This window comes from Eubalaena glacialis, chromosome 18, assembly GCF_028564815.1.
Source record: "Eubalaena glacialis isolate mEubGla1 chromosome 18, mEubGla1.1.hap2.+ XY, whole genome shotgun sequence".
Taxonomy (NCBI): Eukaryota; Metazoa; Chordata; class Mammalia; order Artiodactyla; family Balaenidae; genus Eubalaena; species Eubalaena glacialis.
The window spans coordinates 7,439,252-7,455,810 of NC_083733.1; the positions used below are offsets into that span (position 1 = coordinate 7,439,252).

A 16,559-nucleotide genomic window follows, 5' to 3' on the forward strand; every position below is an offset into this window, starting at 1 on the left:
GGGTTTAGGCAGTAGGTGAGGATGGGCAGGTTTGAAGTTTTAAAAGCTTATTTTCATGATGACATCGAATAAATTTTGTAGGAAATTTTTATTCTCAAACAGGCATGAGTGGTAATGTGATGAGTCAGAGAGCAGAAAGAATCTCCTTTAGGATTGAAGCCATGTTGGGGAGAATGTGATCATCATCTGGGCACAGCGGCCACTGCAGACAGTGGGGTTGGATATGAGCACAGCTTGGTTTCTTTACCATCCATAACTCTAGCTTTCCTGCCAGTTTTCTTTTATCGCATACTTCCCACAAGCTGATGGCTCCTCGTGAAACACTTAGCCCTGAAGGGTAATGACATAAAAACCAATAACAAGGAATTTTTATCGGAAGCTAATGGTTGACCCAATGACAAGCAGACAAGTGATACAGCAACTTTATCTTTCTCTACAAGACCTTTTTGCAAATTAATTGGATTTGGAACTGCATGGAACAAAGAGCTGGGGGAAGCAAAAATGCAGACACATTCATTCTGAGTCTTTTGTCTCTTAAACAAGAAGTTAGTCACTATTATGTGATACAACAAGAGAAGGAAAGATGGATGGCAGTCAGTTGTGAAGGCACGAGCATATGAAGGACCTGAGAGCCAGGCCCATCCAGATGCTCCAGCCGTGGTTCAAGGATGAGCACCTTGGCCTTGGTACTCTTGGAGCTTGCTCTGGGGTTTAGGGCCATTACGGCTAAGCCAGAGGATGGCAGCTTTTGCTCTAAGAGCCAAGTGGCTTTCGGAGATGCTTGCTATGAATTTGTGCCTCTCGGCTGCACCTTCTATGGTGCCCAGAGCTGGTGCGAGGAGCAAGGAGGCCATTTGGTTTTTATTCATGGTGAAGGCACCCAGCTATTTCTGCAGAAGCACCTCACCCAGGACAGGGAATGGTGGATTGGACTCACATGGTACTTGGCTTGGAATGGAACTACAGAAGGTAGGTGCCGTGATAATTATGTTTTATGGGGAGCTTGTGGCTGTGATTCTCACCATAGTTTCTTACCCAGAACTCCATGGAACAAATTAGTATGTCCCAATTCTCATGGTAAGGAGACCCTCCTTTTTGGTTGTTTTGTGGATCAAATAAAATAATTCTTGTGCAGTACCTAGCACAGAATCCAGCTTGTAGCTGACATGCTAGAAATGTCCCTTTCTTTGTTTGTGCCTAAGACTAGCTATGGCTTCTTCAGTTCTTGCTAGAATAGTGCCTGGCACTGTCCTGAGTGCTTCACGTCCATTTTCACAGTGAATCCTTATCATAACCGATGAGACAGTTACGATTGTTGTCCCTATTTTACAGATGGGAAAACAGAGTCTCAGGAAACAATGACTAAGCTATTTTCAAAGCACTTCCACATGTCCTTCCCCGACTTGTTATGAGGCTGAAGTGGGTTAAGTGCTCAGCACAGCTCAATTCACATTAGACAGTCTCATGGTAACAGTCGTCCTGGAAACCCTACCTTATCCTTCGCTCGGTGAGGACCCCTTCCTCCAACCCCTGCACGTTCAGGTGAGTCCTCCTCTTCGCACCTGTAGGATCTTGTCCACACATTTAGGAGAGCACTTTTGGCATGACTTCAGTTTTTAGGTGTCTTCCCCCCAGACTATGAGCTCTTCAAGGGAAGGAACCATTATTCTGGCCGTTTTTGTTTTCCCAGTGTCCGTACACAACAAAAAATGGATGTCCGTATTTAAGCCTTACCCCTGCCCCATGAGGCAAGCACTGCTACTCTTATTTTATGAATGAGGAAAATAAGTCCAGAGGGATGAAATGACTTGTTCAAGATGACAGCATCCTGCTACCTCCCATTGCCCAGTAGAAGCTGCTGGGTTTTAGAAATGAGTAGCTTGGTCTGGGCTGAACACCTGTAGAAATGTACCAGCATGGATGGAAATACTTTAATAAAGGAGCAGCCGGGGAAGCTCATTTTAGGAAACTCACAGCCAAGGGATTTGAATTCTAAAATGCATCTTCAGGCAACATCTATTGAATGGTTTCTTGCTTTGTAGATGCAGAAATTGTGGATTTCTGTATATCGGACACCCATTCACATGCAGTTAAAGGAGCGTGTCTATTTAAAATCTCCAAGGGATACTGCATGGCTGGTACAGAAAATGGGGTAGATCTGAGTAGGCTGATACGTCCTAACCTCCATCGCTCAGTGTTATTTAAGAAGCAAGGGACTCTCCTGGCTGTGTGCGATATGATGGCATTTGTGTAACTAGATTTCAGGCATTCATAAATGTTGATGTATGGATACAATTCATCCTGGAACAATTTTCAAGAAACATAACAATAATGGGAGTAGTCCATAGGTTGAAAGAGGGAAGATGTTTTCACTTTATACCCTTTTGTGTTCTTTGAATTTTTTTAACCGTATGTATGGATTTCTTTTCCTTAAAAAAATGGTAAATGTATTTTTGAGTCTTCACAGTAAATAGTTTATATCCAGTGTTTTCTAGATCTCTGGTGTACCTCTGTATTACACACACACACACACACACACACACACACTTCTTCAACAATCATGTTGGTGTATTCAAGGCTCTGAAGAGTACCAAAATCATGAAAATTGCTTCCACTTTAACTCAGTGCTGCCCAAGTATATTTGACAAGGGCCCCTGCTTCTCTCTGGAGTATCTCTTGCCATCCCGAGGCACACTTCTGTGCTCTTTTTTATTTTATTTTTTAATTTATTATTAGTTTTTTGGCTGCATTGGGTCTTCATTGCTGCGCATGGGCTTTCTCTAGTTGCGGTGAGCGGGGGCTATTCTTTGTTGCCGTGTGCGGGCTTCTCATTGCAGTGGCTTCTCTTGTTATGGAGCACGGTCTCTAAGCATGCGGGCTTCAGTAGTTGCAGCATGCGGGCTCAGTAGTTGAGGCACCTGGGCCCTAGAGCTCGCGGGCTTCAGCAGTTGTGGCTCACGGGCTTCAGTAGTAGAGGCTTGCGGGCTCTAGAGCGCAGGCTCAGTAGTTGTGGTGCACGGGCTTAGTTGCTCCGCAGCATGTGGGATCTTCCCGGACCAGGGATCGAACCTGTGTCCCCTGCATTGGCAGGCGGATTCTTAACCACTGTGCCACCAGGGAAGTCCTGTGCTCTATTTTAAATTGTGGTTAGACATTACTGGAAGCATCATCTATTTACTCAAACCTGTTTGTATGGGCTCTTGGGCCCGGCACCCCGGTTTGTAGGCTGAGACCTTATCTTGGAAGATAGTGGCTAGGTGAAGCCCCTTCACTGGCATGGGACAGAGAGGCGTTCAGCCTGTCAGCACTGCCTGAGCACCCACTGCACACAAGGAGTGGAGCTGGGGCAAGCTCTGTACACACCAGGATCAGGAGGACCCTTCCAAGTCCTGGTGGTCATATTCCCATCCCAGGGCCCAGGACCTGGCTGGACACCTCAAATGTGAGCTACAGCCACTGGCGCCGAGGGCAGGATGCTTCTGTAACCAACCCCTGGGACTACATTGGGAGAGACCCTTCCTTTGGGTGGTCGCCCTCGGACAACTGCACGCAGGAGTTCGCCTTCATCTGCGAGTTTGGTGAGCTGGCCTGTGCTGTGGCGTCTCCCTCCTTCTTTCCTTTTCTGTCTCTCTCTCTTTGTCTCTGTCTCTCTGCATCTCCTTCTGTCTTGCTCTGTCTCTCTTTTTCTGTCTCTCTCTGTATCTGTCTCTGTCTCTCTGTCTCTATCTCTCTAAATGCCCACAATCTCCGGCTGTGTGATGCTCCGTGTCTCACTTCATCTCTCCAGCTCATGTCCTGCTCTCTCCCTGTCCACTTACCTGCCTACCTGCTCTCTAGTCTCACTTGTCTGTCTTCCCCCTCATAACCCACATTAGAGGGAAATGCTCAGCCCTACTTCCTCTCCTTTTCCAGTCTTCCCATGAAGAGAGATGCGGTCCCAGGAGGCTGTTCTCACTCACCCTTGACTCCCGCTTCCTGGTCAGCCTGGCTTTGAGCCCCTCAACCCCGCATCCCACTCCCAACTCCCAAATCCCCCCATGCTCTGCTCTTGTGCCCTTTCCAGCTGCTGCCTGTGGTAGGCCCCTTTTGTGGGCCCTGGGAACCCCTTCCTGGGGACTGTGTGTGCGAGTCCCCGCAGGAGTGGCCCGAGACCCACACTGGGTCCTGCCTGCCATGTGGGGGGCCTGGTCTTGGAGCTGAGCTACCTCGTGGTCCCCTGACCCTCAAGCCAGCCTTTACAGAAGGTTCTGGGCTTCTGGGCCTAGTCCCTTCCCTGGTTCTAAGCCCCTCATTGGAGACTCTGGCGCCCAGGCCCCAGTCTGGGTTCAGACACTTACTGGGACCCCTGCTCTATTTCCCCCATGCTCAGCTTTATAGATGCCATGCACGCTTAACTTTCCTGCCTGGCCGATTCTGAAAACTCGAAAGCTTTGTGGACCTGTGGGTCATGCAACTTCCTCACTTCTTACCAAAGCTCCCACTCAAGCCCCATCCCCTTCCCCACCCCCACTGCAAGCCTGTCTCAGCACCGTCAGCCCCCAGGGTCTTGCAGCCCCTGGCACGAGGTCACACTAGGAAGAGCTAACATACATCCAGCAGGAGTTCCAGGCACTGAGCTGTACATGCCTCTGTGCACTTACTCATCACACAGTAGAAATACCTCCATCATTCTGTCGCAGGCCCATGATAAAGCTAAGAAAAGTGATGCTCAGAAAGGGTAAGTTCCTTGCCCAAGGCCACACAGCTGGGAGGTGACAGGGATGAGACGCAAAGATCAGAGAGAGAGACTGGGAGACACTGTGCTGCTGGCTTTGAAGGTGAAGGAAGGGGCAGCCTCTAGAAGCTGGAAAAGGCAAGGGAATAGCTTCTCCCCTAGAGGCTCCAGAAGGAACCAGCCCTGCCCACACCTTGATATTAGTCCAGTAAAGCCCATTTTGAACTTCTGACCATAACTGTAAGAAGATAAATTTGTGCTGTTTAAGCCACTAAGTTTGTGGTCATTTGTTACAGCAGCCATTAGGAAATGAACACAGATTTTGATCTCAACCCCTGCCCTGTGGCGGTCCCACCAGGCAGACGGGCCTGAGTCTGAAGCCAGTGTTTCCCACTTTCTGCTGTGCACATCTGAGCCAGGTCATTCTTTATCAACAAATGTTTACTGAGCATAGACCACATGCCAGGAGCTGGGCTGGAGTGGGGTCTCAGCACAGTGACCCCACAGAGCCCGATGTTACCACAGGGGAGGATAATAGTGCAGCTCATAGGATTGGTATGAAGACTCAATGAAATCACTCATGCATTCAACAAATGCTTGTTTAGCATCTATAATGTGCCAGGCATTGTTTTCAGATAAGTCTCAGGGAAGGCACTCGAAACAGGTGGAATGATAGTTGCCACTTTTACAGCCCTGACCCTACACATACAGACTCATTTGATCCTCTTAACGACTCTAGGGGGTGTGATACTGACTCCCCCCCATAAAGAGGAGGCACGGAGAAGCTGAATAACTTGCAGAAGACCACACAGCCCGAGTGTGGCTGGGCTGGCCCTGACCCTGGGCAGTCTGGCCCCAGAGCCATGCTCTTGCCCACCACATTGTTTCTCACCCCTGCTGAGTCAGCTCCCACTGTATCCTTGCATCTCACAGTCCTGACCCCTGAGACCCCTCTGCTTCCCATCACCTGGCCACTTGCCCATCTGTGACCACGAGCCCTCCTAAGGTGTCACCTTACCTTTGCCACAGGTGTCGGCCAGAGTCTGGCCTGCGAGAGCCTCAATGCCACCATGCACTGTGGCTCAGGGGAGGTGATCCAGATCCAGGATGCTTTCTATGGGCGCCAGACTCCCCATTATTGCATCCAGGACGCCGGGGACCCCTCAGACCTGGAGGAGGAATGCAGCTGGGTCAGCGTCAAGGACAAAGTGGCAGGTAGGGCCCAAGGGCTCTGTAGCTCTGGCTGCAAGTGCAGGGCACTTCTTGGTGTCCTGTGCCCAGCAAAGGGGTCTGGAAGGATTGAACAATCTTCATATCTGACCTTGGGCCTCCATCATATAGGAAAACTGGCCAGTCTGCCCACAGCACCAAGCAGGGGAGTAAGGGGGCCGTGGCTCACCCTTCACCTGACATCAAACCCACCCGACGGGTCAGGTGGACATTTTGCTCCCCACCCCAACTGGGTGCAAAAACATTGCCTTCTTTTTTTTAATTTAAATTTTTAAAATTTCGAAATACTTCAAACGCACAGACAAGAATGAAAAAAATTTCAATGAAATCCCCTGGACCCACTACCCAACTTTGTCAAATCTTAGCATTATGCCATATTTGCTTAAGATTCCCTCATTACAGAAATGAATAAAACATTAGATTCGTATCATCTGTCTTGATACATGTTGTACTAGTTTGTTTCATTTATGATGTAACTATATGATAGTTTGTCTTTTCCTCTATTGAGAGATGTGCGGATTGTTGCTTCATCCTTGCTATAGTGAATAGTCCTGAAACAAACAAACGTTCCAGGTGGTATCTCTCCTGTTCTGGATGGTATCTCTCCTTCACGTGGGAGAGTTTCTCTAGGGTCTTATTTTTCTAAATCAGATTAAATCTGCCTCTGAGCCAGGTTTGTCTGGTGACAAGGATTCTCCCTTGGAAAGAAACTTGCACCTCTCCCCGCCACGTCTGACCCACATCGCCCCTGCTCCCCTCAGAGCAGGCGTGGGGGAAAGAAATGCCGAAATCAGCCAGTTGGTTCTCTTCGGCTCGCCTCGTTGCCCCAGCATTCCTGAGGCTGTGGCCCACCAAGGAGGAAAGGCCTGGGCTGGACGGGCCGATGGGTGTGCCTCCCTCACGGATGGAGGTCAGTGGGCTATTTCCTCAAAGGCCCAGATGCAAGCTTCCAAACCTTGTAGCCACACCCAGAGGGCACGTTGGATGGGAGCCTTGCATCCTTTTGGGGAGGGTTGGAGGAGATCTGGGCAGAGCCCCAGGGGGTCTGTTTGTACCTAAGCGTCACCATCACTCATTCATTCAGTCAGTTTGCTGATAGATGTTTATTGAGCACCAAAATTGTGCCATGCACTATCTTGGGCTCTTTGGATGCAGGGATGAATCAAACACAATCTTTTCTTCGAAGAGGTCACAGTCTAATGGGGAGACGGATACAAATACAGGCAATTACCTAGCACTGTGCTCAGTGGCACACAGAAGGGAGAAAAGGTGCTGTTTAGTTACTCATGCAAGACTCATTTTGTACCTGCTATGTATCAGGTGCTGTTCTGTGTCCTGGAGATAGAGCAGTGAACAAAAACAAAGCAAAACAAAACATCCCCTCTCTCTTGGAGATTGTAGTCTAATGTTGTGGATGCACCTAGTAGGGTACAGATCTCACACTGAGGGGTATAGCAAACTGGGTCCCAGCAGGAAAACAGAAATCATGCTAGGTCTTCCAACAGAGGGAATTTAATGCAGGGAATTGGTTACCCAAGTCACGGAAGTGCTGAGAAGCCAAATAGGGGATGATGATCCAACCCTGAGATTACAGGAGCGGAAAGCCGCTACCACCCCAAAGGGCTGGAGGGACAACCATGGGGGATGTCACACCAAAACCAGAAGTCAGGGCCACCCGGCAGGTGCTAGAACCATGATCTGCCCTGTGGGAGCAAGGACCACGGAGGGAGGGACTGGCCAGAGGGAGCTGGAGCTGCGGAGGAGATGTGGTGAGAGAGAGGGCAAAAAAGCACCCTGCCCTGTACCTCTTCCCATCTGGCGCAGGCAGACTTTGAACCCCCAAATTCCCACCCTAATCCCTGGAACTGCGGGTATGATGAGATGCCATGCCCATGAATATGTTAACTTACGTGGCAAAAGGGTCTTTGTACATGTAATTATGGTTGCTAATCTTAAAATAGGGAGATTATCCTGGATTATCCAAGTGGGTACAATCTAATCACCTGAGCCCCTCAAAGCAGAGAATTCTCTCTGGCTAGAAGCATAAGAGAGGTGTGGCAGTTGGAGAAGTCAGTGAGATTCAAGTATGAGACAGATCTGATGCCTCACTGCCAGCTCTGAGAGACAGGGGGTCACATGGGAGGACTGGGGAGAGGCCTCTAAGAGCTTAGGATGGTCCCAGATGAGAGCCAGCAAGGAAATGGGACCTCAGTCCTACAGTCCCAAGGAACTGAATTCAGCCAACAAGAAGAGTGAGACTGGAAGTAGATTCCTCCCCAGAGCCTCTGTGACACCTTGATTTCAGCCCTGTGATACCCTGAGCAGAGCCCAGCTGAGCCCACCCGGACCTCTGACCTCCAGAAAGGTGAGGTAATAAAGGTGCTGTTTTATGCCACTACGTTTTTGTAGTTTGTTACAGCAGCCATTGGAAGTTACTACGTCGTCTTCAGTCTTCCATCAGCGCCTGCCAGTGTACAGGGGAGTTTGGGAAATGTAGTTCCCTGCAATTTGGAACCAAGTGGGGTGAGGGTGGATCTGTGGGCCAACGGTCCAAGGGCTGGCCACCTTCCCAGAGGAGGTGAGATCTAAGCTGAGACCTGAAGATATGATAGGAGTCACGCAGGAAAAGGACAGCTGGGTGAATGGGGACAGGTGTTCTGGGGAGAGGGAAGAACCCATGCAAGTCCGAGGAAGAGCACGGTAGGTGCAGGGAACTGCAAAACACTCAGCACGGGGGGAGGTGGGGCACTAGTGCCTGAGGAACCCAGACCCTAGCCCCAGGATGTTGGGGAGGCACTGGAGGGTTTTGAGCAGGGGAGGATCACGGCCAGGTGTATTTTAAAGCTGCCTGCAGGCTGCTGTGAATCCAAACAAGGGAGGCTGATGCCAGAAACCCAGGTGAGAGAGGCTGGAGGCTGGAGGCTGGAGGGCAATGCAGATGGAGAGAAATGGACAGATTCCAGAAACAGAAGGAAGTACTGACAGGACTTGTCAATGATGGGAGTCCAGGATGACCCTGGCATTGAGAGGAGAGGCTGGGGGAGGAGCAGCTGGTGGCAAAGGTGGAGGAGGCAGATTGTATTCATGTCCTAGGGCTGCCTTACCAAGTACCACAAACTGAGTGGCTTAAAACAACAGAAACACATTCTCTTGCAGTCTGGAGGCTGAGTCCAAAATCAAGGTGTCAGCTGGACTTCTCTACCTCCAAAAGCTGCAGGGGAGAGCCCTTCCTTTCCTCTTCTAGCATCCGGTATTTGTCGGCAATGCTTGGCCACAAACCCTTGTAGGTGCATCTCTCTAATCTCTGCTTCCAACTTCACATGCCCTGTCTCTGTGTCCAAAGGACAGCAGTCATACTGGATTAAGGGCTCACCCTAATGACCTCATCTTAACTTGATTATGCTTGCAAGGACCCTGTTTCCAAATAAGCTCACATTCACAGGTACCAAAGGTTAGGACTTCAAGACACCTTTTAGAGGGGACACACTTCAACCCAAATCAGAGATCAAGACCTCATTTCAGGATATGAGAAGCCTGGGGTGCCCTGTGACGTCCAAGTGGAGATGCTGTGTAGACAATTGGACATACAGGATAGGAACTCAAGAGAGAGCTAAACAAGGGACATAGATCAAGGAGTCATCGGCCCATGGCTAAAAACCGGGTGAGGGGGGCACAAAACCGTAACAGCTGGGGAGGAACCAGGGCCAGAAGAGCATCTGAGGAGGGGGTGAGGCTTGCCTGGCTAAGCAACCAGACAGGAAAAGAGCATTTAAGTATGCCAAAGCCTGGAGCAAGCATGGGTCTCTAAGATGCGAAAGAGAACAAGGAAAGTGATGCAGTGCAGGGCAGAGCCACAGGATGCTCTCAAGCCAAGGAGGGAACCAGGGCCACAGCATCTGCCTGTCCCTTCTCCAGGCCTCTCTGTAGGCATCTATTATGTCTACATGGGCGGAGGGAACGGGTGTTGGGATGACCCTGAAGCTTCTGGCCTGGGGTCTCCACACTCCTCCCTCCTGTGGGCACCTGGTGCCCTGGGCAGACACAGGGTTCCTAATCTTGTGCCCTCTTTGCCAGTTCTCAGGATGTAGGTTTCTACCTTAGACCATCTGAGTAGATGCCACTGGACCAGTGGTTCTCAAAGTGGGGTCCCTGGGCCAGCAGCATCGACATCGCCTGGAAGCTTGTTAGAAAAGCAAATTCTCAAGCTGCCCTCCAAATCTACTGAATCAGAATCAGGGTCTGGAAATTTGTGTCTTCACAAGCCCTCCAGGGGATTCTGGTATTCCGAATTTTGGGAACCACTGTGCTGGACCCTGAGATATCCTACTTGTTTCTCCCCCAGCACTGGGCTCAGTGCCCGGTCTTCAGTAGATACCAGCAGGTACTTGTTGGGGGGACGGTGGGTGAACGAACGAATGCGAGGTCACTCATCTCTGTCCGACCCTACCCCTTAATGTCCTTCACACGGTTTCTGCTTCCGCTGGGATGTGGATGCCTCCCAGGCCAGTGCCAGGGGCTGCAGGCCTGCCAGGTGGCAGCAGATGGGACCTACTTTGGAGACCTGTGCCCCACCCGGGGCAGTTACCTGTGGGTGCAGTACCAGTGCCGGGAAGGTGAGTCCCCAACTTGCCTGGGTGTGGGAATTCCCTTCTTGTCTCTAGCCCCCCTTGGAACAGAGGGAGCAGCTGTCCATGGGGGTGGATCTGCCCAGCACTAAGAGACCTCCTCGCCCAAAACTGCTGTGGGGCTTGCCCTCCCCACCTGGCTTAGCCGCAGGGTAAAGCATTTGAGGTTCAGTTGCAAAACAAGCCATCAAGCCAGAAGTTGGAAAAAAAAACTGTTTTAACCCCAGGACCCTTCAAACTAAATCTCATGGGATGACCCAATAAACACAACAGACAAAACCAAGATTACTTGATTGGAAGGATTCCCACATGCCACAGCCACTCAACCACCACCCTCCCTGTAGACTGCCATTTTAGAATGCACAGGGACTTTTACAAATCTAAAAAACCATAAAAATAACCCATATTACCAGAATTTATAAAAGCTTTATAAATCAAGAAGGAAGAATCCCTCCCTTCAATTCTACAATTCTATTCCTCATAAAGAAACTACTCTTAATTGTTTAGAATAAATTCTTCCCTGCTTTTTAAAGTGTTTTCATAGACATGGCTGTGTGTGAATGTATAGATGTATATGTCTACAACTCAATTTTTTTCACTTAATAATATATCCTAGACATCTCTCCAAGTCACTACCTTATTCTTTTAATGACTGCATAGTATCCCATCATAAGATTATGTCAAAATTTATTTAACCCGTTCCCCTCTTGATGGACATTTTGGTTGCTTCTGAGTTTTTGTTGTTATGGATCATTCTGCAGGGCTCTCTTGTGCATGCATTCTTGTGCATATATCTTGACATGCGCCTGGGATTATTTTTAGAGGAGAGATCCCTAGTAGCGGAAATGCTGGGTCACAGGGTACGTGCATTTTAAATGTTAGTAGACATTGCCACATTACCCTCCAAGATGGCTGTATCGAGTTCATTCCTGTAACAGTGTGAGTGCAAATTTCCCCTCAAGCTGGGACACCACATTATGCCATTGTCCAACCAATTAATCGGTCAGAACGGCAAATTCTACCGAGTCCGTGAGTAATGGTTCAAGGAGCTCTGAAGGGGAAAGATGAGTCAGGGAAGGTTGGGGTCCCCAGGGGCCATCCAGGAGAGCGGGGTCCTTGGGGACAGGAGGAGGAGGGCTGCACGGAGGAGAGGGTGCAGGAAGGGGGGGTGGCACTAGTTTGCAGAACACACTTGGGTGGAATAAGAGTGAGCAGGGTGTCTTGTTCTATTTTCTGGGAAGACAGGCCACATGTTCTATTTTCTGGGAAAGTTTGGCAGCACTTTCCATTTGGTGGTTTTGCTCCTGGACAAAGGGTGCCCTTGGAGATCTGCCAGTTGCAGCCTTGCTGTCATCAGACAGACGGGTAGCTTAGGGCTATGGGGTGAGTTGGGTCTGGCTACCACATGGACCAGATTTTCTGTCCTGACTTTGATTTCAAGTATCTTGTCCCTTGTAAATCAGTGTGTTCTGATCACCATCAGTTTCTCATTTCTGAAGGGAAGGACTTCATCCAGCAGTATCCCCTGCCCCCAACCTCCTGCCTCTGTGCCCAGAAGGGCCTGCTGCATCCTGAGTTTCCTCGGATGATCATGAATCAGTACCAATCAGGACCACAGTGGCTTTCTGACCAGCTCAAGAAAGTCCTTTTCATTTGCATTCAGCTTCTTACATATTTTCCCTTCTCATTTAAGTCAGAAACCAAAAGATTGTGCTGCACCAATCAGCCCATGGCTGGGTGAACCACCACAAATTCTACCCCTCACCCCATCCTCCAGGCCAACTTGTGAAGCTTAAATTTGTAAAATTTAATGTGCACTAAATTGCTAACAATGATTCATCAGCCACCCTAGCCAAGGAGATTTTCCTAAAGGGAAAGTGCTTTGCCTTTTGCCTTTTTAAACATTATAAAATACATTTAGACAATCAATGGATCCTGGTTAAATAAATTAGGGTACATTGTGCAGCTATTAAAGAGTATAAGGCAGCTCTAACTGAATTCATATAGAACTATCTCCAAAATATATTAAGTGAAAAAAATGGAAGGTGCCAAATAGTGAACAGAGCACCATTTGTATAAATAGAAAAGTACGTACATGCTTGTGAGTGTGTAGGTATCTCTGGAAGGAGACCCAGGAGACTGGTAACAATGGCTGCCTCTGGGGAGCAGAACTGGGGAACTGAGGGGTAGCAGTGGGGGAGGGCTTTCTTTTCACTGTAGACCCTTTTGTACACTTCAAATTCTGTATCTGGGTCATGTATTACCTAGGAATGAAAAATAAAATTCAAAAGAACTTTAAAAAGTAAAAATAAAATTTTTAAAACTTTAAAAGCCCCACTGAAGATAAAGGTCAGGTAGATAGAAGAGAGTAGGTTTTAAACAGAAACATCTGCTTTGCAACGGCAAATGGTATTTTGAGTTTTGATCTGCGGGCCTGAAGCTGACGGTGTCCAATGAGAGTTTCATCTTTGACAATGTCACCATCTCCCTTACATGGTTGCTCTCTCCCTACATTGGAAACCTGTCCTGTATAATTAATATGGGGGATGGCCACACTTTCTATCCCTACTACCCCACAAGGTAAGAGGAATTTCTGAGCCTTGAATAAAAATGTATCAGTCAGTTTCTGCTGCATAACAAAACACCCCAAAACTTAGTGACTTACAATAATAGTTATAATTTTTCATGGTTCTTTGGATCAGCTAGGTGTCTTTTCTTGCCTGGACTAGCTCAGCTGGATGGCCTAGGAAGGCCTCATTCTTTTGTCTGGCAGTTAGCTGGATGTCAGCTACTGGCATGTGTCACTCATCACCCAACAGGCTAGCCTAGGCTCATCTGCATGGTGGCAGAAGAGTTTCCAGCAGGGAGTGAAAGCAAGGCCCAATGTGCAAGCATTTTTCAAATCACTACTTGTGTCACATTTTCTAATGTCCCATTGACCAAAGCAAGTTCCATGGCCAAGCCCAGATTGAACAGGTGGAGAAATAGTCTCCACCTGTTGGTGGAAGGAGAGGCAGAGTCACAGTACAAAGGGGCATACATACGGGAATGGGAGGAATGGTGCTCACAGGTTTTCTCAATGGAGAAGGTCACTCAAACAGTCATGGAGAGCTGGGTCCTTTTAGCTCGGCTCTGCGGAATCTCCCCTAAGTCACTGTCCAAGGAGTCAGTAACGGGGTGAAGAAGATGCTCACCTGGGTGTACGAATGTTTTTTGTTGATAAGGATAATAAAAATAATAGTAGCAATATTAATAACAGTCCAGCTAAGCAGCTTTCACACCCAATCTCACTTAATCCTCACAACAACCCCATGAGCAGGAGCTATGCTGTCCTGAATAACAGCCACTCACCATATGAGCTACTGGGCCCTTGGAATACAGCTGCTCTCAACTGAGATGTGCTGTAAATGTAAATGCACGTGGGATATTGAAGATGTAGCTCCCTTCCCATGAAAGAATGGAAAATATCTCACTAAGTGATGTTTTGATACTGATTATACATTGAAATGATAGTATTTTGGATCTACTGGGGTTAAGGAAATACTTTTTTTAAATTAATTTCACCTGCTCCTTCTCACTTTTTTCAGTGTGACCATTAGAAAGTTTACAATGACACACGTGGCTCACACAGTTTCTGTTGGACAGTGCTGAACTACATAATCATCTTGTTTTACGGACAAAGCTATTGAGGCTTAAAGAGGTCCAGTAGCGTTGCCCAAGCCACGCAGCTGGTGAGTGACAGCATAGCCAGGCAAGCCAGGACTGCCTGGAATCAAAGCTCAGGCTCTTAGGCTCTTAGGCCCTGGTGGAGAACACAGCACGCAGCAACGGGGCCCAAGGGCACCAGATGCTGCATCCTCCAGGGAAGAGTAGCTCCCCAAGCTGATGGCAGCTGAACACAATCCATAACATTTCAAAGTCCTACCTGGGCCTGGAGTAAGCTCCATTCTACCCTGCTGGGTGCCCCAGCTGAAGGGGTGCCCCATCAGTTCCAGATCCTCCTTGGCATCTGGCTCATTTCAGGGAAATCAAGGATCCCCAGGGAAATCATGGAGGCCCATAAGCACCTCTCCTAACCCTGAAACATCTCTGGTTCTACTCTGTGTGGGCTAGAGGTTCTGAATCCAGCCCTGTGGGTGCCTGCCATTCCCAGAAGGCCTGGGTGGGCTAGGGCAACCCGGGGGCCAACCCGGTCCACAGTCCAAATCTGATCCAGTGAGTGCGGGTCTCAAACTCAGAAGTCCTCTGGGGTCTCAGGCATTGTGCCATGCTGCAAAATAAAATGTGTCCAGAGGCTGGGGTTCTTATCCCAGATATGATGTGAGACCCAGAGACAATTTCTGGGTTTCCATTTCCTTCCCTATCACATTTATATTGATGGCGATCTTAACTGTTTCACAGAGTAAAATGAGAAATTATATATGAAGTTACTTTGGAGAAAAAAAAGGTTTAAGTGATAGAAATACCCATGGCATTATTCTGCAGGTTTCTTCCCGTTTGCTACCATTTCATCAATAAAACAAGAAATGCTAAGTTACACAATCTTTCAGCCCCCAAATTTTATACAAATTGCATTTGGCATAAGTCAAAATTGACTGACTGTAGCCCTGCTAAGTTCTTTAGTTACACAAGGACATTTCAGTAATATACAAATGTAGTTAAAAACTGGAGCAAATGGGACAAAATGCAAATATTTGTCCACTCTGGATGGTGAGTCCAAGGTTGTTTATCATATTACTCTCTGGAATTCTCTGTGTGATTAAATGTTTTCATAATCTAAGAGAAACAGCAATAAACAATGCTTTACATTTGCAAACCCTCTGGGCATTTGCTGTAAGTGAAAGCTACTGCATTTTTTTTCTCTTTCGAAAGAAATAGATGGTGATACCCTCCACCATCACTCCAACCCAATAACCCAATTTTGTCTACTTTAAAGATCTGTTAGACCTTCAAACTACCCACTCACCTTCTGCTATCATTTTTATTAACATTGGGAGATATATTTCTGATGCTTTCTTATCAGCACTAGCAGCCTCTGAACTCAGTTTACAATGTGAGAAATGGCATGAATTTTAAGTATACAGAAGTCACATACTTTGTGCAAACGTCACTATGCTTTTTTAAAATGTGTTTGTATGGACTACTACTTTTGCTTAACTCCTCATTAGGCTAAGAGGTGGATTTTTCAAATCGGACTCCGTCTCCATCCTAGATAAATCACATGAGCTAATGGATCGGATTCAACCTCAAATAGAAACAGCGTAAGAAGTCAAAGGATTTCTCCTTTAAAAGCTCCTTCTAGCCTTGTACTCCCCATGTCTTGTGTTCATTTGCGTGGCAAGCTGTTTTGTTTCTCTGTTTGTCGTGGGAAACTTGGTACATTTCTGAAATTATATTATGTGCCTATAGAGACAATTTGAATAAAGCGAAATTTGTCCAAGTCCAGCGTTGGGTAATTCAGCGCCACCTACTGACAGATCTGGGTATTGCCGTAATTCTTGGGTCTTTATTTTGAGTCACCTCTGGACAGAGCTGAGTCTGGGGGACCTCCCATTAAATTGTATCACATTCACGTCAAGTATCAAAGCAGTGTATACAAATCAGTAAGTGATGGAATTTTGAACTGATTTTTAAACTTTTTATTGAGGCATAAGATATGTATAGAAAACTGCACAAAAAGATACAGCTCAATTAATTTTTACACAATAAACACATCCATGTAACCAGCACCTAGATCAAGAAACACAACATGACCCACTACCCAGAAATCCTCCACGGGCCGCCCCCCCACAAGGATACTGATTTCTAACATCATCGATTACTGTGACCTGTGTTTGAAAATTATATAAATAGAATCGTAAAGTATATTTTCTCTTGTGTCTTACTTCTGCTCAGTAAGTATGTTTTTGAGATTTATGCATATTGCTGTGTATAACTGTGATTTCTTTTTTCTCACTGCTGTATAACATTCTGTTGTATGAATATTCCTC

The 16,559-nt window shown here is 47.5% G+C and overlaps 1 protein-coding gene across 1 annotated transcript in view; it reads left to right on the plus strand.

Annotated features, from left to right (window-relative positions):
* Positions 1-668: 668 nt before the first annotated feature.
* LOC133077604 (polycystin-1-like protein 2) overlaps positions 669-16,559 on the plus strand; it is an 82,633-nt gene continuing 66,742 nt past the window's right edge. The window contains 6 exon segments of the mRNA XM_061172415.1: positions 669-969; positions 3,414-3,578; positions 5,744-5,929; positions 10,447-10,557; positions 12,069-12,211; positions 13,010-13,149. Coding sequence (XP_061028398.1) covers positions 669-969; positions 3,414-3,578; positions 5,744-5,929; positions 10,447-10,557; positions 12,069-12,211; positions 13,010-13,149 — 1,046 coding nt within the window.